The sequence below is a fragment of the Taurulus bubalis genome (genome assembly GCF_910589615.1).
Source record: "Taurulus bubalis genome assembly, chromosome: 3".
In the NCBI taxonomy this organism is placed as follows: domain Eukaryota; kingdom Metazoa; phylum Chordata; class Actinopteri; order Perciformes; family Cottidae; genus Taurulus; species Taurulus bubalis.
Window position 1 is genome coordinate 37817256 of NC_136591.1, and position 24508 is coordinate 37841763.

At 41.9% G+C, this 24508-nt stretch overlaps 2 protein-coding genes across 2 annotated transcripts in view; both read right to left on the minus strand.

Moving 5' to 3' along the window:
- Positions 1–3905: 3905 nt before the first annotated feature.
- On the minus strand, positions 3906–9203 carry LOC306734633 (ankyrin repeat domain-containing protein 46). Its single transcript, XM_079215995.1, has 4 exons — positions 9132–9203; positions 6753–7095; positions 4684–4842; positions 3906–4600 (listed from the first exon to the last, which is right to left on the minus strand). Exons 2-4 carry the CDS (start codon positions 7061–7063, stop codon positions 4384–4386), a joined length of 687 nt encoding a protein of 228 aa, XP_079072121.1. The 5' UTR covers positions 7064–7095; positions 9132–9203; the 3' UTR covers positions 3906–4383.
- Positions 9204–9837: 634 nt separating this feature from the next.
- col4a6 (collagen, type IV, alpha 6) overlaps positions 9838–24508 on the minus strand; it is a 106482-nt gene continuing 91811 nt past the window's right edge. Inside the window, exons 26-47 of the mRNA XM_079215832.1 lie at positions 23854–23961; positions 23533–23751; positions 22436–22594; positions 19975–20145; positions 19739–19882; positions 18850–18972; positions 18549–18730; positions 18396–18459; positions 18235–18309; positions 18032–18139; positions 17842–17949; positions 17687–17758; positions 16679–16798; positions 16472–16588; positions 16073–16234; positions 15884–15982; positions 15387–15536; positions 15062–15178; positions 14055–14246; positions 13786–13957; positions 13580–13694; positions 9838–12376 (exon numbers count right to left, since the gene is read on the minus strand). Coding sequence (XP_079071958.1) covers positions 12116–12376; positions 13580–13694; positions 13786–13957; positions 14055–14246; positions 15062–15178; positions 15387–15536; positions 15884–15982; positions 16073–16234; positions 16472–16588; positions 16679–16798; positions 17687–17758; positions 17842–17949; positions 18032–18139; positions 18235–18309; positions 18396–18459; positions 18549–18730; positions 18850–18972; positions 19739–19882; positions 19975–20145; positions 22436–22594; positions 23533–23751; positions 23854–23961 — 3038 coding nt within the window. The 3' untranslated portion in view covers positions 9838–12115. The remainder of the gene's footprint in view (positions 12377–13579; positions 13695–13785; positions 13958–14054; positions 14247–15061; positions 15179–15386; positions 15537–15883; positions 15983–16072; positions 16235–16471; positions 16589–16678; positions 16799–17686; positions 17759–17841; positions 17950–18031; positions 18140–18234; positions 18310–18395; positions 18460–18548; positions 18731–18849; positions 18973–19738; positions 19883–19974; positions 20146–22435; positions 22595–23532; positions 23752–23853; positions 23962–24508) is intronic.

Sequence of the window (24508 nt, forward strand, 5' to 3'; positions counted from 1 at the left end):
TGAAATTATATTTTTATGAAAGATAAATCATCATGAATTACTTAGGACATTGGTCCAAAGTGGATAGATTCCTGCAATCAAGTATTTCTTTCCAATAGCAATAAAGGTCCAAATTACACACATAAAAACCAAGTTCATAGACATCTTAGTAGAAGAGAATGTTATTTAAATATATATCAAGTTGCATATTGTGAAGTAGAGATATGCAGCATGTGTCACACCACAGTGAGGTTTGTCTTGTCTTGGGTTTTTGTCTCGTAACTTCCTGTTTTATTTTGAAGCCTAACTCCCCTCTTGTTTTAGGTCACTTGCTCTTCCTCACGTGTCACCGATCTGATGGTCTCCCCCGATCCCTGATTGTTTCCACCTGTTCCCCATTACCCTCATGTGCTTATAGTCGCCGTCGTCCCTTTGTCTTGTGCCAAAGTGTTTTGTCCTTCCATCTGAGTCCTCATTTTAGTCCAGGCCTGACAGCATGCTGTTAACTTATTTTTGTCGACTTCTGTCACCTGAAAAACTTGTGAACATCTTTGTTTGTTTAAAGAGGAACTGAGAAGTTGTGTGTTTGACATCCAATTTGTGGAAACTAAATAACAATCTCAGCTATCTATATAAGGAGGCACCATTGTCATAAGGCAAAAGTGTAAAGAGAAAAACGTTACAATATGACACTAAAGCTGAAGAATGGAATCTCGATTTATTTATTTTTTTGAAATTATTCAGATCGCTTGAAAAAAACCTAACTTTACTCATGTGGTAACTGTTTAGGTGATGGAAATTGGTTTACCAAAGGTTTTAGATTCACAAAAGCAGTGAAATATTTGAATAAAATGGTAGATACATGTAAATAAATGTCTAAAACTAAAAATGTTCTTATAGCTATGGATGTGGAGGACAGCGTGCAGGAAACAAGTCCTCTTAATGAAGAAATGAAGCTGCAACACAATGAACTCTTCAGGGTCAAACCTCCTGCAGTGTGGAGACTTTTTATTTATTTCTGGGATTAAAGCCGCTGCTTTGTGTTGTGTTGTTGTCTTGCACTTCAACACAACATAACGCATCTTTAACGGGGACTCTTAAACTCTTATATAAAATATATTTCCATGGGATTGCACACACATTATATTGTCTTTCCCCTCATAACGTTCAATTATCCAAACACTAATTCAGGAGTCATGTCATGATTTTAAAGCTACAAGTGGAAGTAAGAGAGGCCGTTTAGTTCATCATCCTTTGTCGTAAACAGGAACGCATCATTTAAAACAGTTGCTCCTCTTGCTCGCTCCGCCAGGAGGAAGGCTCAGGAGCCAGAGGACTTTCTGGAGCAGCGACCCAAAGAAAAAGATGAACAGGCGGTCACCAAAACCACCACCACTGCTGGGACGTCCCGAGAGGTCCAAGTCCCGTCTGGTTCTACAAGCAGGAGAACGAGAGGAAAGAAACCAGATTCAGTTAGTGATGCAATGTTTGTCAAATTATGCATAATACATGACACATACAGTACTTGAGTCACTGCAAGTGACTCAAGTACTGTATGTGTCAAACATTGCTTATATATATTCCTATCCTAAATTATTATTAACAATTAAATCAGATAATTAATTCGAAATAAAGAAAAAATCAAATACACACAACTTCCATATACATACATTTCATTCACACTTGTAACCCTCAAAAATTGTTTTATGAATAATCCTTTTGAAAACTATAAATGAGTTGACAGTTCTTTCATCAATGTTAGCGTTGTTCCATAACTGAACTTGTACAATAAACTTACAAACATCTCTCAAATCATATTTACACTCATGTATTGAAAACAACCTTTGTACACAGTCTAGGAGTGACTGTGCTTTAGCTCTGTACATTGTCTGCATTATTTTATAATAAACCAAATCATTAAATGTCATAACATGTGATCTGTAGAACAAAGTATTTGTGTGCTCATAGTAGCCAGCAGTATTCATGAGTAGGGTTGGGTACCGAGAACAACACGTCCGGTACCTACCGGACCGAAAAGCAACGCAGATTTTAGTGCTTCCTTCCGGTGCCTGAGCCGATTTAAATACTTTTTTTTTTTTACACTACTCTGTAAAGTTGCACGGTATATAGATACTAAAGGTAGCGCGGTGCCCGCACGCTAAAAACGATTATTAAAATAGCGGATCAGAGCTCACTGCTGCCCTGCTCTCTGTCCGCCTGCATGCAGGGCGGGGCTCGAGGGGGCGGGGCTTCCAGCGCTCACACACACAGTGCGCGCACACAGAGATCGCTGGAGACACGAGCACGAGCTTTTGAAGTGATTGGACTGGTGTCTGTTCTTTTTTTAAATATATATTTTTATAGTTTGAAGTTAAAAGGTTTGAAGCTGTAGTTTGAAGTATATGTATGAAGTGTATGTACTTATTTATTTATATCTATAGTATACTTTAAATAGTTAATAATATTGTTCAATTTGAAGAAAAAAAATTGCCTTGGCAATAAAAAAGTATCGGTTCAGGCACCGTTTAGGCACCGGTATCATTTTAAAAGTATCGGTTTAGCACCGGTATCGGAAAAAAACCAAACGATACCCATCCCTACTCATGATGCGCATCGCTCGTTTGTAACAAAACTGTTGAATTTATAGATGTTTTAAAAGTTTACCCCCACACAATAAGATAAATATGGATGTGTAAGTGAGCAATAAATTACATACAAGGCCTTAGAAGTTAGTACATCTCTACATTTATACAGTATTGCTATTGACTTGGGCATTTTACCGTTTATATATTCAATTTGTTGTCTCCATGTTACTTTATGGTCAATCACAACTGCTGGGTGCTGCTGTCGTTCAGCCGGTGCATCAGAGTTGCTCCTTTTTGGCAATTTCCAGTTGCTGGAAACTTCACTGGATCCTCCTCGATAACATAGAGACCTCCTTCAAGAACAGGCCGGACGATGCAGAATAAAAAGACCAATAATATAAGCCCCTTCATGGTGAGCCTTCTCATGTCAAATGACCCTGATGGTAATTGTCCCTGCTAATATTTTTGCACCTCACGCCCTCTCTTATACCACACCTCCATAAGTTCCGATTAGTTGCTGGATATGCTACATCTTATTACTTTCACTTCCTGTGGCATTTCTGAGTGGAAACACTTTTTTTTCATGAATCAGACCAACAAGTGTCAAATTGATTTGACTATTTAGCGACTTTAATTCAAGATAACTCATCAGATAAATACACAAGTATTTACATAAAAAAGAATCATACTGGATGGGTTAAAGACATTGTGTGATTATGTATTAATGCACTGATCTGCAGATGAATCAGAAATCTGAAAACATGGGTGATTAGAATCGTACATACACATGAATTTTATTCTTTTTCCACATTAAATTGGAGGATATTCGCCTCACATGTGGTGTCGTCCACAGAGAAGCAACAGGAGGGAAAAGCTACAGCACAAAACGTCTACATGGGTTACAAGTCGGTTAAGATAAAGTGAATATAGAGCAAAACATTGTTAATCTGCTGTTACAATCCTACAGTTTATGAGCATTGTCCTTACACATATATATATATATATATATATATATATATATATATATATATATATATATATATACATACATATATATATAAAGTTTACAACAACAGGGTAGATTTAAATGCAAAAGAGCCGCATGCTTCTGGAGGGAAAGTCTTTCACGAGACGTTGCGAAGCCGGAAGCGTTCTCTCCTAAAGACACATGAAGGTGCTTTTCTCATCGGTTATGTGCGCAGCTGGAACACAATGCAGATTACATGATGAAGCGGCTAAAGGATTTCAACTCAACATGACAGTATATTATATATATATATATATATATATATATATATATATATATATATATATATATATATATATATATATACTGGAAAAAGAACACAGAAGATATCTGATAAATAACACGGTTGAAACGTCGGACCAATAAGAAAGTAAAAGGTACAAAACATTGTCAATATACAGCTTGTAACAGAACATACATGTATGAGTGAGATGAAAAAGGGTCGTCATACAAGGAAATGCCATCGTATAAGGGCGTTAAAAACAAAACAAGAGCAGCGGGCTTTAAAGGGGATATTTAAACAAGACCAACATTATGTGTTTAGTGTGAGACATACAACATAATACTGGTCCTCCTCCTCTTCATCACCTCAAGCTTAAAAGTTGTTTGTATTAATGGGGAAAGAGAGTTTTGTTCTTTTGGATCGCTGCCTTTTTTTTTTTTTTAGAAATACTTCCCCCCCTCCTCCCCAAAAATACAATATGATGTTTCACTGTTTGGATAAACAAGAAAAAACACACATCTGGGCAGCAAATAAACAACCATGTGGATTTCCGTTCTGTTCCCGCTCCCTCAGTGCACCAGCTCCAGCTGGCTGGTGGAGAACGGCAGGACCCCGCTGACGTAGTAGGCGATGCCCAGGGAGAGCAGGGCGATGACCACCAGCAGCAGCAGCACCCTCCAGAAGCCCAGATCCTCCACGAACTCCTGCCAGGTGGTGCGGAAGCTGGAGAGGACGCCCTCGCTGCTCTGCAGGTTGGGGTTGAGCAAGGAGTGGCTCTCCATCGCGCTGGGAGAGACACACGTCACGGTCACACATCAGACCTAGGCGCTCGTTTTGCGTCCATATCAAATAATCCCCTCCCCCCTCACCTCTCGCTGTCGGCCATCTGCATGGTCTCCAGCTTGGAGTGGGGTCCCCTGTTGAAGCCCTTCACCTCCTGCTCCTCCAGTCCTTCCAGCAGGCGGATGGCGTCCTTGTTGACGCCGCGTCGCTTGGCCAGCACCAGAGGGGTCGAGCCGTTGTGGTTACTGTGGAGCAGAACAACACACACACACAGACAGACACACACTGTTAGAGCAAAAAGTACGAGTACGAGTGAGAGGAAGATCGAAAGTCAGTGGAACCTCATCCATATTAATCACATCCTGCGGGCCAATAAAATGCTTGGCTATTTTCCCAGTGGCCTTTTCTTCCAATGAACGCTTTCTGAGACTTCTTGCATCTTGCAAGTTCTCCCTGCTGCAGTCTCCAACGTCGAACCATGGACTCGTTGATCCCAAGTTCTAGTGCCGCAGCTCGGTTTCCCTTTTCGAGATCCACGTCGATAGCTTTTAGCTTAAAAGCTGCGTCGGGCGCGTTACGCCGTGTCTTCGACATGTTTATTTCTGGGGATGTGCGACGGCGGAAATCATCCCAAAATTAACCACACCCCTATTTTAGCCGCCCCGGGGTCAAAGTTCAGGAAAAAAAAAGAAAAAGTATCGGCTAATAACCCGCATTTTACGCTAGTTAATAAAATGGGAAAACATATTTCCAAATTGTACTTTCATCTGACCAGTTGACAAAGTGCCACCACACACACACACACCCTAGAGTGAATGTCACAACATGCATCAAAATATGATTAATAAGTTTATCAGTGTCTTTCTTACACAATGGAAGATACATTTCATTCTTAAAAATCCTCATCTGCACCCACTGACTGAAGGCTGACGCCCAGAAACAAACACAGCAGTAAGAAGGGAAGAGAATATTCTGCTCCCTGTAGGAATGGTCTCAAACTTACATTTGCTGTTTGCATTAAAATAGTCAACAAAAGTGAGTTATTGAAACATTTCTGCTGTTGCCGTTCAAGAAAGACTAATAAAGCAATGTGGATTCTTGTTTAACTGTCTTTTATCCTCTCACAAAATAATCAAAAAGAAACAATAAGAAGATCCATAATAGTATTACTAGTAGTAGCAACGATTCCATCCCAAATACAAAAAGGTTCTTACTGACCGTTCAAGTAATAAAGGATTAGTTTTTTAATTAATTTCCATTTTGACAACTTATCTTGACTGAATGCACTTTGTTTGTTTTTCTCTGAAGTCAAAATGTGGTTTCTTGTTGTTCCTCATTCTTGTGGTTCACAGGCTGTGAGCCACAATGAAAGACCATGTGGGTGTATTGCTGGAGACACAAACATGACTTATAACTCGTAATATATCATACGAACCGTTGTATTAAGATACTAGGGCTGCAACTAACGATTATTTTAGGAATTGATTAATCTGTTGATTATTTTTTCGATTACAGTCCTGAGACCTCCTCCTGCTCTCTCTCTGCTGAAATTCTAGGAATTCTGTTGAGTGCTGAGTCAGAGCTTTAGTTAGTGTAACGTATCACCGCAGTGTTTATTTAACTGATTCAACATGACTTAAGCTGAATCTTGAAGTGATTCTCCTGTGTTACAGGTTGATTTGAGAAATTCAAACCAGCCTGCAGTTTTGATGTGAATCTCTTGCGGTGAGCAGGGCCTCACCGCAAGAGATTCACATCAAAACTGCAGGCTGGAGGACCGAGAGAGGGAGGAAGTGAACTGGTCAGGGGTTGGGGTTGATCGAAAGAGAGGGTGTTGGACAGCCTGTAGTTTTGATGTGAATCTCCTATCAACGTGGAGCCCTGACCTGTCACTGTCAGCTTATCCCAACAAAGAGTCCTTATATGGTGTCAAAGTAAAGGGCCAAAACCCCGGCAGAAGGCAGAAGGCAGAAAGCAGAAAGCAGAAGTTGAGTATGGGTTCCTGTTGTGCTGACAATGTTGGTATCTGCTCACAATCATGCCATAACATAAAAACACAGGAGATATTATATATGGAAGTTCAAAGCAGAGGAAGATAGAAAGCTTCACAAAAGCTTAAACTTTCATATCATCTTCATCGCATGACATTTCTTACCAGATATCGATCTTCAGCCCGTTGGAAACCAGGAACTGTATCGTATCCACGTGACCGCACAGATGCAGCGCCGTGTTTCCTTGGTAATCAGTGGCCAACAGGTCGGCCCCGAACTTGTGCAGGAGGCGGCATATGTCCACGTTCCCCCGGGCGGCGGCTAGGTGCAGGCCGGTGCGGCCCCGGTTGTCACGGATGTTGGGGTCGCATCCCGTCTCCAGGAGCCGCTTGGCGAACGGCAGGTCTCCATCGATGCAGGCCTGCAGCAGAGGGACGGTGGTCTGCGACGAGTCGTTGATGAAGACATAGGACATGTCCGAGTGGGTGTCAGAAAATTCCAGCGTACCTGCATTGGAGATCAAAGAGGAAAAACAGGACACGTGTTTTCAGTGTGTGACGACGCCTCACTGCCACTAGGGGGGTCTGGGACCCGTAGGCTGTTTCTTTGTCTTTTGGGCTGATCATCATCAGCTGATGGGCCACACCTGAGCCTGGTGGGAGTGCCGACTATAAAGACACACCATCTGAAATTCGGCTGACACTGCCGCTTATTTGTTTAAGTTAGTTTTGGTATTCTTTAAATAAATGTACATTTGTTGCTTTTAACTTGTCTGCTCTCTCTTCTTGTTGCAGCCTTTGAGCCGGGTTGTAACAAGCGTCACAATCATTTAAATGTGCGACGATTATTAGCACTGAACAGTGACATGTCTGAGGGGTTTAGCAGATCTATTTGTCAGAGTAGTTACAGTAAAAGTAAGCCTTCTAAGGGTCTACCAGCATTTCTATTGCTAGAACATTTAGGACCATGGAGCACAACAACAAAAAACCATTACTAAAAAAAAAAAAATTCAAAGATATTATTTTTGGCACAAGGTTAACACCTCTTATCTTGGAGTTCGATCTGATTCTATGTCACTGATAATACCTTTTATTGTAAATATTTGTTTCACTAAAACATCCGGTACGGCATATTGAGGACATCAGCTTCTGCTTTCTCAATCGCCTGTGATGAGTCACGAGATGTAAACGACATTGAGCAGACAGCATTGTTATGCAGATACATGAACTTGCATGGGCCACAGGATGAATTAATACCGCTAAAAGGGCAAACACGGGGGGAGGACATTTGTGAGGCTGTGGTGAATTGTTTAAAAGTAAAAGAAATAAACACGACCCGCGTGGTGTCAGTGGCTACTGATGGGGCACCAAGTATGAGAGGAGCACAGAAGGGATTTGTGAATCTACTTCAGAAGCCACTGGATCGAAAGTTGCTGTCCTTTCATTGCATATTACACCAGGAAGCACTGTGTGCTCAAACATTCCCCCCAGAATGTATGGAGGTGATGCACCTTGTCATTCAGATAGTGAACAAAATAATGGCAAAAGGGCTAGGGTGATGGTGAATTGGAGTCAGATAAAATGCAAACGAACATACAAAACAAATGCCCCATCAGAAAGTGGATTCTCTTCAGCTCATTTCTAGACTGAACACGTTTTATATCATGTGTTTGGTTCAGATGGTCATCAAAGAAAAGTGAATATAACAAAATAACTATTGGCTGAGTCATTAAGTAGTGTTTACTTAAGCAGACAATGCTGTGTGTGTGTGTGTGTGTGTGTGTTGAAATCTCAGTCTCTCTTTGTCACACGATTTAGTGCACGTCAGTGTGCCCCACTGTCTACTTGTGAAGCCTCACACAGGTTACACATCTATTAATTATGAGCAGTTCAAGGAATACTCTCTTGCTAATTCTTGCTAATATACATCCGGGCATTTCTTGCCAACACAAAAGGTGGCATACTAAGTTGTAACGCACTTCATAATCAGCTGTTTCGCCACAATGTAACTTAACTAGCTGGCTATGCACAGAAGTGTTTGGCTGGTCTGAACACACACCTGTGTAGCCTCTTGTTCTGCACGTATCGGCGCATTTGTTACCTCAAACTGGTCAAAACGAAGCAATTTCGTAGCAGTGTCCGTAAAATTGATTTCCCCTTAACATACATAATATTACATTACTGACAGAGAACATATTATACACCTATAAAAGGTCCTTTATGTTAGTGAAGCTAACGGATCATTACTGGTATAGCTAGCTAGCACTAGCCTGCAGCGATGAAAATGACAGCAACGATAAATCGCAACTACACACTTATTGTTATGATCCATCCGACATTACAGACTGAACCATAAATAAACCTGTAGAAGGTGATAATATTGACAGCTAATGGAAAGAAGCTAGCGGGGCTAATGTAGCTAGCAGGCTAACGTTTTACACAGACGCGAAACAGATTAACGCGTAATTTAATAATTGTAGAAACGAGCACACCAACTAAACACGTATTTAAGAAGCTTGTTTGTCTGTCAGTTGCATTACTCACCTGTTAATATCTTCCCAACTAGCAGAAAAAAATACACTCCGCTCTTCTTTGAGCTAACGTTACTAGCTAACAGTGTTGTTGTGATGTTGAGCTTCTTCTGTTTACCAAACCACAGGACGGCGTCTGTCGCCACCTACTGGCATGGAGGGGACATGACAGTATTTAATATATATATATATATATATATATATATATATATAGATATAAAATGATATCTATATATATATATATAAAATAATATAATACAACAATATATACATATATTACAAAAATATGTATATATAAAATATATATATATAAATATATATATATATATGTATATAAATATGTGTCTATTAATTTCATTTAAGGAGTATTTTCTTATCAACATCAAGATTTTGAGCTAAAAAAATGATCCCACCGTATTTCATCTCCATTTCAGATTATATTGTATTCATTTTATCAGTACTGTGCCCCAGTCTACTACAGTTTTAATTGCATTGTTGTCCATATTCTAGTAGCATTGGTGCACCACTCAACATTCATGATAACCTGTGTCTATGTACACAGATGTTTCTCAGTTTTAAAGGTTTCATATTTAGTATTATTTTACATTCTTTTAACACTGAGTAAAGCACAACAAAACATGTTTCAACAAAACATTAAAACTGCTCCCATAAAAAAATACTCATGTTTCATGTCAAATAAATCTGCGTTACATTTTCTCAGTTAGTTCAGAGACTTTATTTCAATTGGTGTGAGCACAGAAATACACATTACAGTAACATACATGTTATTAATGTTGTATTGTTATAGATCCTCTTTGAGGAAAACTGCACTTCTTTCTGTCCCTCCGGGCGCTAACAGCACGCTGCTGCACAAAACATGTCAACTCTTTTCAGCGCTTTTTGAAAATGGGATAAAGACCAAACAGACAAATAAAAACGGTTGTTGCATCTGTAAAAAGCATCAGTGGCGAATATATTTTCCATATAAAAACACAACCTTAAAAGGCATTTGTTTTTTTTCTCCATAATATTTAATGTACACATCATTATCTTCCCATTCCCTCCCATCTGAGTCAATAAAACCAGGGGATAGTATCATGATTTAAGTAAAATAATTACAGTCTAGATTACAAAACCACAAAGGCTGACACAAAAAAAAACTAAATGGAGAGAAAAGCAAAATAAAAGATGTAAAATGTGGCATAGTAATAGAGTCAGGGCTACCAGCAGAGAGAAAGAGCCATGTGCTGGACACAGTGGGCATAGTGGTTACAAGTCACCCAGCTTCCTCTGTCCCAGGATAATGATGCAAGGAAACAGGCCAACATTCAGACATAAACATGTCTGCAAAATCTGCATTTATAGACAGGAAATAAGTGACGGCTTCCTCAATCTTATCCGAGGACAGAGAAAAGACACGTAGACTGGAAAAAATAATAATATATAAAACAAAGAGCTACTAGCTTTATAGACTTTTGCTCAAACATACTTTGGTGGGGAATACAGTAAGCATTATATACAGCAATAATTAACAATCTATCAGAGTGTAAGTGTGTGTGTGTGTGTGTGTGTGTGTGTGTGTGTGTGTGTGTGTTTGGTTTCCTGTTGCCGTCTGAGTAAAGTTTGGTCACAAAATAAAGATGAAAGCCTAAAGGTGGAGAGGAAAGATGCCTTTGATTTGGTTTATTGTTCTAACGCATGTGAGTTCACATCAGTAAAAAAAAAAAATATATATATATATATATATATATATGAATGATTGGCCTCATTTAAGTCACTCATTACTGCAGTTAGCTGTTGCAGAGATTCTGTTTTAGCAGTTTTGAAAAAGAGCTGTTTTTTTCACCTTTTAATTGCATTTTTCATATCTTTTAAATATTGTATTTCAAGTCAGTGAGGGTTGTTGTAGCACCATAGAGTCGTATTATGAAATATGCAGAGATCACAGGCGTGAAGCATGCAAACTTTAAAGGACCGCGTTAAAATAATTTCTGTAAACTATTAAAATTGAAAACTTCAGAGGATGTGACCGTTCTGAAAACGCTTATTTGGAATCTGCAATATCTGAGATTTGATACTTGTCACCGGAAAATATATTTAAGTTGTTAGAAAGTCAAATCAAATGGACAAATATTGAACATACTATGAAAAGGATATTGAAAAATATGGTTCTTTTCTGCCTTAAAAGTTGCTATTGGCCTGGTATCTGATTATCTGTTGTTCTTAAAGGTACATTTTACTGACGTTTCACATATAAAATGAGGTAAATACTGAACATCAGATTGAAAAAGGTTGCACTAATAGCGCAATTAAATGTTTTCAAGCAGGTTATTTGATTCCCGTGCCGTAATGAAATGATTAAATTCTGCAAAACATGCAAAACACCCAGTACGTGCAGCTTTCAACGTGTGAAGCACCGCTGCAGTAAAAGTGGTTGCAGCCGGCAGTAAATGCTTCATGCGGCGATTACACTGAAAAAAATGATGTGTTTGAACCCCAAATCAGGTGAATTCTGCTTCAGTTTGACCAGCTCACACAAGTTAAGACCTTAAATTCAACCAACTCTCAAACACACCAACGTTGGACTCGAGCGTGTGAGCTGACGACCTGAAGGGCCACAAGGGGGCGCCACTCTCCGAGGTAGCCGAGAATGATTCTCGGCTACAAAAAAAAACGGACACAGAATACAGAAGACACAAAATAAACACATTAAACAATAGCACCATTGTCAGTGATAACGTAGAGAAGAGCCACGGAGCTCTGCTCTTTCCATTTCCTCACTCTTGTTTCTTTTTTTTTTTTTCGTAACAAGAAATTAATTCCTAAAAAAAGGGATCAAAAACTGTGTTGTTCGACTCGATTTCTTGAGAGAAGCAGGAGCGGGGCTCGTTTTCAGTCAGTCACGTGTTCTTTTATAGATTTCCTTATAAAATCATCTCATCCTCCATCATCAGCACCTCTTTATATTTCTTCCTCTGTGGTGCCACCCGCCTCCTCCTACAACAGCTTGCTGCAGACTTGGCAGCGGCTGACTCTGGAGCGCTCCTGGCCTCCCTTCAGGGTCTCCTGCGCCGGCGAGTAGACGAACTCCTGGCTGGGCTGCACGGTGGTGAGCCAGAAGCTGTACTCGTTGGCGAAGAAGTGGCAGCTGCCCTTCGCCCCGTTGCACTCGATGAACGGCGTCGCGCGGAAGTCCTCCAGGCAGGAGCCGGGAGACGACAGGGACTGGCCGCCGCCCTCGGCGCCGGCTGCCGTGTGCTGAGGAGGAGAGGAAGGTTGATTATTATCTGTTCCACACTTATTAATGATTGAATGTATACTTTATTAATCCCCAAGGGAAATTTGGTGTCAGAGTAGCAGCCATTTTACAGACGAAAAATTAAATATAAGAACAACAGGGATGGAAGATATATACAATAATAAAAATAGAAATAAAAATAGCTGGGATGAAAGATATTTACAACAGTATTAATTTAGTAAATTGAATTAAACTTAAACACTAGAAGTGCAAACATGCAAAGTATAAAGTATGTATGTGTGTGAAGTGCAAACTGCTGCTTGTATGCATCACTTTCGTTTGCTGGACATTTTACAGATTTAAAATCGCATTTTTCCTTTTTTTAAAATATATATATATATATATATGTCCTATATGAAATCTTCAAGTCCGAAAAGTGGAATGAAAAATGCTCTTTAAAAAAAGTATTTACCGTTAATAGTCGACAATACCTGTAAAGTAAGGCTTGTTTTTCTTTTGATCCATTGAGAAGTACAGATTATATTATGATTAAAATTATTATTATTGTTATAATCTCGACAGCAACAATAATAACAATAACATATATACCATATTTGTATTTATTAATTTGTATTTATGTTTTTGATTCTCATTGTCTTTTTTTAATTTTTATGTGCCATATTTAAAAAAATAGTCAATCAGTGTGAAGACTGGGTGACATGAATAATACATGTAATACTAAATAATTTGAACCCTGTAATTTAAGGCTCTCATAGAAAAATAACCTCTTTTTAGGACATGTTCTGTTAGATAACTAACTTCCTGTTTGCTGGACATTTTATACCAGCAAATGTAAAAGCTCTCAAGGTGCGGTTGTCAAACTTTGTTGTTTTATTTTGAAGGGGACAGTTCATTTCTGCACATATTAAAAATAAGAAAACCACATTTCTTTGGCGTCCCACTGTGGAAAAAAAGTGTCTGTGTTTCCAAACACCAGGGTCCCTTCAGAAAACCTCTCATTTCACTGCAGCAGGGGTCTGACCGTCTGACCCGCTCAGTCCTGGTTCTGGTTCTGGGTCTGCAGCGGCGTGGGACCCGTTTCTGGGTCTGTCGAGGCCGGAGACCCCGCTGGAGGCTGAGCTTTCTGGTGAACCTGCTTGATGTTCGTTCATTTTCTGGGCCTTAAAACGAGACATTGGTTAGTTACAGTGTCGAGTGCTTACCATGAGGAAGGAGTATCCTATCCAGAGACTCCTCCAGCCGGGGGGACATGTGGGGATGGTCATGTCCTGACTGTGGACCGCCACCCCGAGAGACGGAGCCTCGCACACAGAACACCTGGGTGGTTCAAGCCAGAGGAGAGGGCGATTAATCTAATATATATAATATGTGGGACGTTTACTTCTGAGGCGAGCGACGAGGTACGTACCTGCTGATGTACGGCTGTATCTGCTGCTCGGCCACCGGCATCATGGGAATGGGCGCGGTCGTGGAGAGCCAGTAGGATTTGTCGTTGCGGCTGGCGTAGTAGCAGATCTCGTTGGGGGAGCAGTAGAGGAAGGGGATGGTGCTGAACCTGGGGAGGCACGACCCGGGCTGACCTGCAGACACAAAGAGAGAGAGTCTTTCTCTTGAGCTGAGAGCATCTTCGTCCGTCACAACCTGTTCTACGGACTGGCTAAAAGGTTTCCCCCGTACCGAGGTCCTGGTTGTGGGCCTTCTCCTGTCCCTCCACGAACAGCAGGCTGTAGCCGTCCCACAGCTTGGCCATGCCCTGAGGACACATGGGCACCTGGGCGTTCTGGCTGTGCTTCACCAGAGTGTAGCCGATGCTGTGACTGCGGCCGACGCCGCCGGGAGAGCCGGGACGACCGACTGCACCGGTGGGACCTGAAGGGGGCGGAGACGAGAGGGAAGGGGTCGTGTTTTAAGTCCAGGTAGTCCAGGTGTTTGTACCGGGAGGTTCATGGGTTAAAAGAGTGTGTTTTTTTTAAAGTATTTTATTTTTTGTGTTTGTCATATATGTTATGTCATATATGTCATCTTCAAGTCAAAATGTTTTCATGACTGTTAATAGCTATCAAATGTAAAAAGCAAGTAAGGCTTGTTTTTCTTTTGATCCATTGAGGAGCGCAGATTGTATTATGATTATTATCATTGTTTTTATTGTTATAATCACAACAATAATAACAATACTATGTATATTATATATTTGTATCTATGTTTTTGATTCTCATTGTTAAACTGGCATTTTCTTTTTTCATTTGCCATATTTCTGAAATAATAAAGGTACTCAACAAACGAAAAATAGTCAATCAGTGTGAAGACTGGATGACATGAATAATACATGTCTCTCTGAAGATAAAACAGAATTTGAACCCCGTAATTGAAGCCTCATCGGCATACATCTTTTAAAATTCACTACATTTTAGAGAAAAATAACCTTCTTTTTAGGTCATGTTCTGCTAGATAACTAACAAATTACACTATATTATTACATTATGAATTATATAATTCATTATTAGGATAAAATAAAAAATATTAGCATTTATTAAGCAACACTGACGGGTGAATTTTAAATCATTTGAGGATACAATTGAATACAAACAGATGTTGTTATGTTTTCTTCCAACTACAGAGAAATAATGTGCCACATTTGTCAAAACACTTAGAAATAAGGTTCCTCTCTCCGACAGACTGCTGACCTTGCTCTCCGGTGGATCCGGGGAAACCGGGAGGTCCGGCGTCGCCGATGGGTCCTGGGAAACCAAGAGATCCGGTCCTGCCAAGTTTACCCACCGGACCGGGACGACCCTTCGAACCTGCAGCAGGAGAGTCCAGACAGACGCTTATTTTCATTTCTATTTCCATATTTGTTATGTTTCTGTCTCTTTGCGATCAATCTTCTCATCTAACTTTTAATGTGATTCACAAAATACCCGTACTATTCCAAGTGGGAGAAAATACAAAAAAGATGTTGTTATGAAAGACAAAGATCTATAACAGTAAACAACAGCGTCTTCATTTCACCTCCACGTCCAGGTATTCCAGGCTGACCAGGGTCTCCGGGGCCACCGGGGCTGCCGGCTCCACCGGGGAAACCGCTCTCTCCGTAGGGGGGCGGGCCGGGGGGTTCCCTGAACGGCGTGAGTCCCGGGCTACCGGCACGACCCGGACGGCCTGGAGGAGCGAGGGACAAGGAGGGACAAGGAGGGACAAGGAGGGACAAGGAGTGACAAGGAGGGAGGAACGGCGAGGGACAATGAGGGACAAGGATGGAGGAATGGCGAGGGACAAGGAGGGACAAGGAAGGAGGGATGGCGAGGGACAAGGAGGAAGGGCCAAGGAGGGAGGGACAAGGAGAGACAAGGAGGGACAAGGAGGGACAAGGAGGGAGGGATGGGTGAAAGGTGGAGGGAAAACACAGCATGAGTGAGTGGGCGGAACCAAAGAGGGAATAAAGGGTGAATGTAAACCCGGACCATCACGATCTACGTCTACCTGCGGGATCACCAAAGACCTCCTACCTTGTACTCCCTTGGGTCCTTTGTTTCCATAGTACCCAGGGTCACCGGGGTAACCCTTGAGACCAGGACCTCCGCTGTAGCCGGTCGCACCTCGTTCTCCTGAAAAGGTGAAAAGATGCACAGTTTCACTTTATTTTAAATTCTTTTAGAAACACGAAAGAAATACTAACATTCGGAGCTCCACTCCACCTTTGAAACTGGAGCTGCCGGGGAGTCCGGGGCCTCCAGGGATGCCCGAGTCTCCTTTCCTGCCGGGGGAGCCGGGGAAGCCCGGGAGCCCAGTGTCTCCTCTGTCTCCATCGGCTGTGCCAGGACCAGGAGGGCCGGGAAGACCCGGGGGACCTTGGAGACCTGGAGAGAGGCAGAGGCGAGGGTTAGGAGAGGAGGAAAGGAGAGGAAATAAGGAAAGGAAATGGAAATACATTGGGTTGAGAGAAAGGAAGGACAGGACAAGAAAGGGAAGGAAAGGAACATGCATTTGGTTGAGAGAAAGGAAGTAAACCAAAGAAGGACAGGATAAGAAATGATGAGAAAGGAAGAGAAAGGAACAGTAAGGAAAAGGACATTGGACTGAGGACATGTACTTACCATACTCTCCATCCAGTCCGGGAAGACCAGGGTCTCCCATAGGTCCGAGAACATTTGAGCCCACAGTGGGACCAGGAGGTCCGGGCAGACCAGGGAACCCTACGCGTCCAGTACCCCCTGACACACGAACAACCAACAGTCATGACTCTGATATTGTGTCATTAAATATATACTCAAGTCAGCGTTTTCAAGCGTCCTTCTTCTCACCTGGGTCTCCTCTCTCTCCTTTCTGTCCGTTGTAGCCTGGACCTCCCGGGTAGGAGACGCCTCTCTCTCCTTTAAAACCTGGAACACCGGGCGCACCTGGGCGACCGCCTGCATTCACACCTGGAGACAGACACAACAAAACCTTCACCAGCAGCTCATCTCCAACATCTGCAAACCGCAGAGCTGTTTCCCTTTTGTTTCTTTGAGTTTCTTTAGAGTATTTATCGGGTGTGATTTTGATTAATCACTGATTAATGCTCTGGATTTTGTTGGTTGTCTCATTTATTTCTGCACTTTTTACCATTTCCTGCTTTTCTTCCTGCATGCATGCTGGAATAAATAAATAATTATAAATTAGACTTGCACCTTTTCTAAAACAACTCTCTGTGGAGAAAAAGATAATCCAGGTGCGGAACTTGGATAAGAAACCTTCAAAATATTCTGGCTCAAAGAAGTGAGAAGTGAGTGGTTAAATTGTAAAAATGTAATCTTGAAATCAGAGTTTCACAAAATGTTCCGACCATGCATTGCGATACCAAACCGAACTACACCTCCAACTGCAGAACCACTGGGTCTAACAGTCTTTATAGATGTATATATGCAATAAATAACAGTTGTTTTAAGTTAAGGACTTGGGTCAGTTGGATTCTCTTGTACATGTACCTCAGTTTAGGAGTAAATTATAAAGGTGAAGTTGAAGATGAAAAGTTCTACCTGTTGAGGACCCAACAAAGCAACAATAACAAGTGTCAGAGGGGCTCTAATGTGAATAGAGTTCATGAAACCTTGTTCTGTTTCAGACTGTTTTGAAGATGCTCTGGTCTGATAGGCTCGAACCAGTTTGACTACCTGGTGTCTATAAAAACAAACTGGACCAGCTGATCCTGGCACCATGATCAGTAAAGTCTATCAGCTTTGTTTGAAGTGGATCAACTCTCTTCTGACCCCGTCAAAGTTCCACATAAAGCATGAGAAGCGTGACCCTGGTGTGTGTAAGGAGGTCCTTGCCTGGGGTTCCCGGGAGGCCTTTAGGTCCACCAAGGCCATTGAGTCCGTCCAAACCAGGGGATCCGGGCAAACCTGTAAAAACACAACGTAAGAGTTTGTCTCCAGAAGCTGTTCACTCGTCTCAAGCAGAAACAGGAAGTTGACATTTCTCTCACCTTTGGCTCCAGGACCTCCAGGACCTGCAGGCAGACCAGGAGACCCATCTTCTCCTCTTCTGCCCGGATAGCCGGGCTGGCCCTTAGGCCCGGGGAAACCAGGGGAGCCTGCGGAGGAGACGAGGCAACGCGTGTTACTGTCTGAGTCTGGCTCAGGCGGTATGGGAGGACATGAAGCGGCCTCTCTCACCCATTATTCCGGGCCGTCCTCCTTCACCAGGAGTTCCCTTCACTAAAGAGTAACCTGGACTTCCAGGAAAGCCGTTGTCACCGGGGGCGCCGTCATTGCCGCGGCCACCTGAAGAGAGATGATCGATCGAATGAATGAAACCGGCTGTCACACACCCACGGGCTTAACGTATTGGTATTGCCGTGGTTTTAAGTGAGTCCTACCTGGGAAGCCTGGCTCTCCTGGCTGTCCCTTAGCTCCTGGACCTCCGGGGTACCCGTAGCTTTCACCGGGTGCACCTGAAGGGGACAGAACACTCGAGTCAAATGGTGGATCTACAGATTCATAAACAAATGTGACAGATGCTTCGTTTTTTTATGCTCACCTTTTCCACCGGAACGACCAAATTCTCCAGGATTGCCAGGAAAACCGGGTGTACCATCATCACCCTGAAAAGAAGCCGTCAGAACTTGAGTCTCGCTGGTTGAACTTGTTGCATGTCTTACGTTTTCTGAGTGTTTCGTTCTATTATTTTTACCCGTGGTCCAGACGTGCCGGGGAATCCCATGATTCCAGATTCTCCCTTCGGCCCGGGGTAACCTGGAGTTCCCGGTTGGCCGGGGTACCCGGGTGTTCCCGGCTGTCCTTTACTCTGCTCAGCGTAACCAGGAAGTCCAGGCAGACCCTGACGACCAGGCAAACCTGGCAGACCCTTGTCACCTGAAACCAGTGGGGGTAGACATTATGGGATTTGTTGGGTTGCCGTGATCAGAATAGCATGTTTTACATACACAGCCTGTGTCGCAGTTGTGAATTAAGTAAACGGGAAGTAGTGTTACCTCGGGGTCCGGGGAAGCCAGGAAGACCGTTGCTACCGGGGTATCCGGGTTCTCCTCTCTCCACAAACTCTTGTCTGAAAGGAGGAGATGGCAAGCCGGGGAGGCCGGGGTATCCTCTCTCACCTACAGAAGTAAAAACAATGTATCAAGGTGACCTTTGACCTGTTCTGCACCCTGTACTCTTAATTATGTCAGCTGGCTTATATTTAGTCTTAGTCAGGCGGCAACCTCCGCTTCTGAAAAGGGAAGCCAATGCTGAAGTGTGTTAAAGCTGCATTCTCTCTCCTGACCACCAGGGAGTGACTCTTCTGGATGTATAGAAGTCTATGCTTCATGTGTTAAAGCTGCGTTCTCTCTATGATTCTACTTCCCTCTTGATTTTTTTCCTCATTAAACATTGTAAACATGAGTTTATGTCTCAATCTCTAGTTTCAAGTCTTCTTCAATACAGCATGATGTTCATTTAGTAAATTATGGTAATTTAGAGTGAAACAGACCATAAAGCAGAGGATGATTTAGGGCGGGCCTACCCTGTGATTGACAGGTCGCTACAGCTGCCAGAGCCGTATAAAGCAAATACATATCTACAAAATATTATATGTATACATATACATATAATGTTGTGTATTTTCTTTTTTGTCAACAAAAAAAAAGATTGTAGTAACTTAAAAAAAAATGTAAACTACATTTTTATCTTGTATTACAGACAATATTGCATGTTGATAAAGTCACAGTATCATGTTATTGTGCGGTCCATGAACACATAATATGTGACGAACACTTCTGTCAGGAAAAAACTAGAAAATAAAAACGTAACATTTTGACATTTTCATCAAAATGTTGCCCCTCTCCATTCTCTGCTTCTAGCCACGACTGAAGGAAACTCTACCTTTCAATCCGGGGAATCCTGGACCGCCTGGAAGTCCGTCTCTTCCAGGGCCCGCAGATTCGCCTTTCACTCCTGGAAACCCTGGACTCCCAGGACGCCCTGGTAGTCCAGGGAAACCCATCAGTCCTGCGAAACCTCTCTCACCTGTGGAAAGAGACGCAGAATCAAAACGTTGTCGTCAGAGGAAGGAGACGTGAGAACATCCACTGTGAGGTTAAGCAGAAGCTCCCGCCTACCCTTCCTTCCTGGGATTCCTGGGATTCCATCTCTGGTTCCTGGTCCTGGAGGTCCAGGGGGTCCCCTTGGCCCCGCTGATCCCGGGGTACCTGGCTGTCCCGGGGTTCCCTTCATTCCAGCCGGTCCCGGGAAACCCGGGTCTCCTCTTTCTCCCTTCCGGCCGGGGAAACCTTGGCGGAGGATGGATGAGGAAGATCCAGTCAGACACGGGTCATGATCGACATTATAAACAGACACATCTATCTAAAAAGAACTGGATTAATAGATAAATAACATTACAAAATGATATAATACAGACATACATTTCACTTATTCAGAAACCTAACACATAAAAAGAAAGACAAAATCACTAAAAGCCAACAAATATACACTTACCTTTTACTTACCTTCAACACAATTGGTACATGTATTGATAAATATGGCAATTTAATCATTATTGATATGCTTAATACACATATGCACACACAATTTGCCTTGGTTAGGCTGCAATTGCACTTGATCAGATACAAACATATTGTGGCTACTTACACAACATGCAGTGATTTAGAGGTTTCAACATGTGTCAGATCACATCTGTAATTATACTGAAATATTTCAAGAGATAGATTTTTAAACACAAGTGCAATTCCAGACCAAATTAGTGAGGTTCAACCGGCTGAAGTGTGTTTAGCGTGCTACTGCTACTGTTCACGTTCTTAAAAAGAGAACTCCTTATTCAACACATCCACACAGCGACGTTACATTTTCATAACGTGTCACAAATCTGCAGAGATGAGTTGAAAATATTAAAAAGTCCTTCTTTTAAGGGTGAAGAAAATGCCTCTAAGGTCATCGATGCAGCGACATTGTTAAATAGCGTTTGAGCCCAAATCTTGAGTTGCCACACAAGCCTATAAATGCACACAGTAACACTAACGCTAGTACAGATTGCTTTGACTACCAGGTTAGTGCCGGCTGCAAAAATAAAAAAACAAACATCAACAGTCAACATTTCTTGAGAACTTTCTGTTTCTAAATCTCTCACAGCTAAAATGTCCATCTAATCTGAAGCCATTTTTTTTCTGACCATTAATCAGGTTGGAGAATTGTACTTTTTTGTCGAATCAGCTGTGCTTCAGTCGGGTGTGAAACATTACTTCCAATGCAATGACAGCAAAATAATTTAATAAATTAATACAATTCCTCTGTAATGGATTTTATTTTAAACATGCGGAAAAAAACAAGAAGAAATTAAGAAAAATGTGGTTATTATATGAACAAAAAGCAAATAATTTCTTCCCTCCGCAAAAAAAAAAGAGAAATCGCACTCGGCTGCATAACTTTTTTGTAATAATAATATTTTGTGTGAATTGAGACGAGGTGAGCAGCGATCTGTAGCGCTATTCATTCTTTGTGAATTTGCCCCATAATCATAATTCCAATAATACAAAAATGGAAATTTGATTCTGCATAACTTGGGAGCAACTTCATCTGCTTTTGTTCAACGCCACGATCAAAATAGCTCGCAAATGCATGATAATTCCTCTAGAATTAAGGAAAATCTGTTTCATTATATATCTCCTTTGTTTATTAGCATCTGTTGATTTCTCCTAAATTCACCAACAGTTACCATTAGGTAATGCCTCTTTTGCATACATAAATATTTTAGAAAACTTGTAATACAACAATTGTTTTTATCTTTACTTTTTCCACTATGGTCTGATGTATATTACATATATTACAAAAATATGTATAAGTATATTGTCCTTAAATAAGCGTTACTCTGCTGCTGTCCACAGAATAATTTGATAATTTGATGACTTGATTGCCTAGAAAACAACACAACAAAGAACAATGTCACACCCCACTGACTCCAACATTAATTGCACTACAGAGATGGACATTTTGTCAGGTGAGAAATGGAGAGCAGGCGGAGGAGCGTTGCATCAAAGCGTTTGGTCTCGAGCATGAACAGCAGGAGGAAGCAGGGTGTGGATGGATGGGTGAGCGGTGAAGAGAGTGTCTCACCTTGGCAGCCTATAGCGAATGACCCAACACCAAGAAAAGGATGGAGGGATGACGAGAGGATGGGTGGAGATAATGGTGGTGGTGTGAAGAAAAAGGAGGGAAGAAATGAGGAGGAAACACGGGACCAGAGAGAAACACAACACAGGAAGAGAGGACATTCTTTTGGGGGATGCAGAGATCAAATAAACAACAGGAACCAAACAGGCAACCGTGGCGTCTGATTGGTCGATGGAGGATCGTGACGGAAATATAGTGAAAGGGGCCAAAAGTGAAAAGGATGAGGAGAGAAAGACAACAGCCGAGGTCTAAACTAAATAATGTGTTCTTCTTTTGCTGTCAATCATGCAGGAAAGAACTCCCATTGAGACATGTGAGATTAAAATGTCCCACAAAAAATGCAACAGGAAGTCTGGTGAGACGTGGACGGAGTGGCTGGAACCTTTTCTCCCTCACCTGGTGATCCGCTCAGTCCGCTGCCGCCGGGAGATCCAGGCCGACCGGGAATGCCAAAAGTCGGCTCACCGGGAAGACCGGGAAGGCCGGAGATACCCGGATACCCGTCAGCGCCGCGCTCTCCCTTCAGCCCGGGGACCCCGAAGCGTCCGTCACCGCCTGACAGAGGAAGAGAGGCATTACAGACGCTGCTGTTTCCACTACTACTACTACTACTAGGGCGACTGTGGCTCAGTGGTTAGCATGCCCGTCTTTCAATCAGAGGGTCTGTGGTTCGAATGTAGTGTTGGGTTAGTAGTGTAGTGAATGTAGTGTTGTAATGTAGTGTACCACTACTAATAATGCTACGACTACTACTCCTAATACAGCTACAGAGTATTTCACCTAGCTGCTACTAATAGTCCTGCAATAAATCATCCCTCTATGTCGTTTATAATGTGCAGTATTAACTGGCTTAAAAGGGCGTTGATTCAACTGTAACTGTCATTTTGGAGGAAGTATTTCTGGTTTGAACTAGCCGGCTATCAAAAATAGAAATGCCCGATTTAACACTTGTAGAGCTCTCTAAAAAAAGTTCAAAAACTGCCATAAAATATTATTCTTCCACTGTCCCTGAGTTAAATCCTTTCCCCTGAGCATAACAACCACATATAATAAAGATTTTCTGCATAATAAATGCTAGTTTATTTTTTTGTTACACTCAAAATATTCATATTGATGAATAAAAACTCCCACTTGTTACATTGGAGGCAAAAAAAAGCTCCCTTCCTAAATCTTCCATTAAAATACTAATATTATGTCCCAATTTCAGTCATGAACATAACATTAACTAAATGCTAGGGGGGGATTTTTATTTTTTTTTCCACAGATATGTCAATGATTAGCAACATTACAGTATAAATTACAGTATTGAAGCCAGGACTCCAGATTGAAAGCCCGATATAAAAGAATGCATTATTTTAATGGGTTTCAATGGGGACATGCTTGCACTTAATAAGGATAAGTAATATACTGCTTAATACAGACTTATTATAGGAGCTGAGGTTGTAAAATGTAACGTGACAAAATGTATCTAGATCTCTCTGTCTGGGACCCACCAGGTAATCCAGAGCCTCCGGGCGTCCCGGGCAGCCCCTTCGCTCCAGGGATTCCCGGTCGCCCGTTCTGTCCGGGGACCCCGGGTGTGGCCCCCAGCACCTCTCCGGGCTGACCTTTGGACCCGGGCCGGCCTGGAACGCCGTCTTTTCCCCTGCCGCCGTCAAAACTCTGTCCCGGACTACCTGGAAGTCCAGGATCCCCTCTGGGCCCGGGGAAGCCTGATGGAGGAGGAGGGTGGAGGAGATGGAGATGGGTTGAAGGCAGGATCACTTTTTGTATCGACCTGGAGAACAAATAGTGCGGAGGCCACGCCGGTTTACCTTGTGGTCCAGGTTGGCCTCCAAAACCGGGGTCTCCTCTTTCTCCTTTCTGACCGTCAAACCCGGGACGCCCAGAGTTTCCTGGGTAGCCGGGCTCCCCTTTAAGGCCTGACGGGCACAAGAATTATAATTATGAGTTTGGTTCATTTGGTTTAAATGCCATTTTTATGGATACTTTGAGGTCGTAAGTTTTTCTGAATCAGAATCAGAATTATTTATTTGCCAAGCACGTTGCACATGAGAGGAATCTGCACAATACATAAAGATAAAAATAAATGAAAAATAAATACATAGATAATAATAAAAACAAAGACATATATATATATATATATATAAATATAAATAAAACATAAAACATTAAAATAAAAAAATATATATATCATAAAAACAATAAACAGTGCAATAATATATACATATGGTAAACAACAAACAGATAGTTGAGAATAAATATATATTTCATCATATTAAGTAGATTAATGTGTAATTAAACCTTCAAATGAATCTAGTTCCTAAAAACTTTCATATGTGTTGCTCTGAAAATACTCTTCTTCACAGGAAGTCTGTTACTTTGGAGATTTATTTCAATTTTTTTTGAATTGTGAGCATGAGGAGTGAGAACCTGAACAGATGACGATTAAAGTGACATCTCTAGGAA

Coding starts and splice junctions, on each gene's coding strand:
- LOC306734633 (XM_079215995.1), bottom strand. CDS start 7,063: ATGTCCTATGTCTTCATCAACGACTCGTCGCAGACCACCGTCCCTCTG. Junction 4,843..6,752: donor GGGCTGAAGATCGATATCTG/GTAAGAAATGTC, acceptor TCTGCTCCACAG/TAACCACAACGGCTCGACCC. Junction 4,601..4,683: donor CAGATGGCCGACAGCGAGAG/GTGAGGGGGGAG, acceptor TGTCTCTCCCAG/CGCGATGGAGAGCCACTCCT.